This window comes from Chaetodon trifascialis, chromosome 14, assembly GCF_039877785.1.
Source record: "Chaetodon trifascialis isolate fChaTrf1 chromosome 14, fChaTrf1.hap1, whole genome shotgun sequence".
In the NCBI taxonomy this organism is placed as follows: Eukaryota; Metazoa; Chordata; class Actinopteri; order Chaetodontiformes; family Chaetodontidae; genus Chaetodon; species Chaetodon trifascialis.
In genome coordinates, this window is record NC_092069.1 from 26,450,001 (window position 1) to 26,451,048 (window position 1,048).

A 1,048-nucleotide genomic window follows, 5' to 3' on the forward strand; every position below is an offset into this window, starting at 1 on the left:
CATAGCAGAAGCCGTGAGCCAGCAGGGCCGGGACGACCCGATCCAGCGCCAAACGCTTCAGGTCCGAGTCCGATACGTGCTCGATAAAAGGCATTTTCACGGCCGAGGCAATCTTGGAATAAGTCAGGCTGAAGCGGAGAGTCAGTCTTCTTCTCAGAGAGAGGGACGCTGTCAAGAGGCAGTATGAAGAACTTCTCACTGACGGAGTCTTCGTCACGGTGATGCTTTGACTGACAGGTGAGCTCACCTGCGCGGAGAGCAGCAGCAGAAGATGAAGACGAAGATGTGACTGTCCGCCTCTGATCTGCGTGTCTGCGCTCACGTTACCATCCAGCTCTTATTGAGGCCGAATGCCGTCAAATCAGCAAGTATAAAAATGACGTTACTTCCGGTTATCGACTTCAAAATAAACCCACATGCCTCAGCCGCCTGTTCTTTTCTGGAGTAAACTCGGTGCTAATTTTATATCCAGGGTACCAGACACAAGTAAAGAAGAAAAAAAGGGTCTAAAACGTCCACAGTGACACTATATTAGTTTTCATTGTATGCTTTTTTTGTCCCAAATTATTAATCAAACGTTTGGGATAAAAAAAGAAATGGAATTACATCAATAAGCAAATACTTGCCACAGTTCATTTCAACAGAACAACTAATAAAATAAATATATCAACAGCTATTTATTAATGATGAAAGTCGTTTTAAGAAGAAACCTGTCAAATATTCTCTGAATCCAGCTTCTCCATCATGACGCTTTGCTGTTTTTTTCTGATTTTATTTAGACTTAAACTGAATATGTTTGGGTTTTCCGACTCTTTATCACAAAACTATTTAATAAAACCACAAATCTTCGACGCCCATCAGCAAGTGAGTCGAGCTTTTACTTTGAAGGCAGACTTCCGGTCCTGACTGAGCGAACGTGTCCAGCGGAGAGAAAAGTGAGACGTGCTGTTTGAGATGTTCGCTCAGACTTTCTGCTGACCTGCATCGTTACATCATCTTTCTCTTTATTTCAACACCTTCACCTGATTTCCGCGGGAATTGGTCACGA

The 1,048-nt window shown here is 43.4% G+C and overlaps 1 protein-coding gene across 1 annotated transcript in view; it reads right to left on the bottom strand.

Annotated features, from left to right (window-relative positions):
• The window catches only part of egln3 (egl-9 family hypoxia-inducible factor 3), an 11,401-nt gene extending 11,023 nt beyond the window's left edge, over positions 1-378 (bottom strand). Inside the window, exon 1 of the mRNA XM_070979379.1 lies at positions 1-378. This exon is cut by the window's left edge and continues 266 nt beyond it. Within this exon, the coding sequence (XP_070835480.1) occupies positions 1-94 (94 nt within the window). The 5' untranslated portion in view covers positions 95-378.
• Positions 379-1,048: the final 670 nt, after the last annotated feature.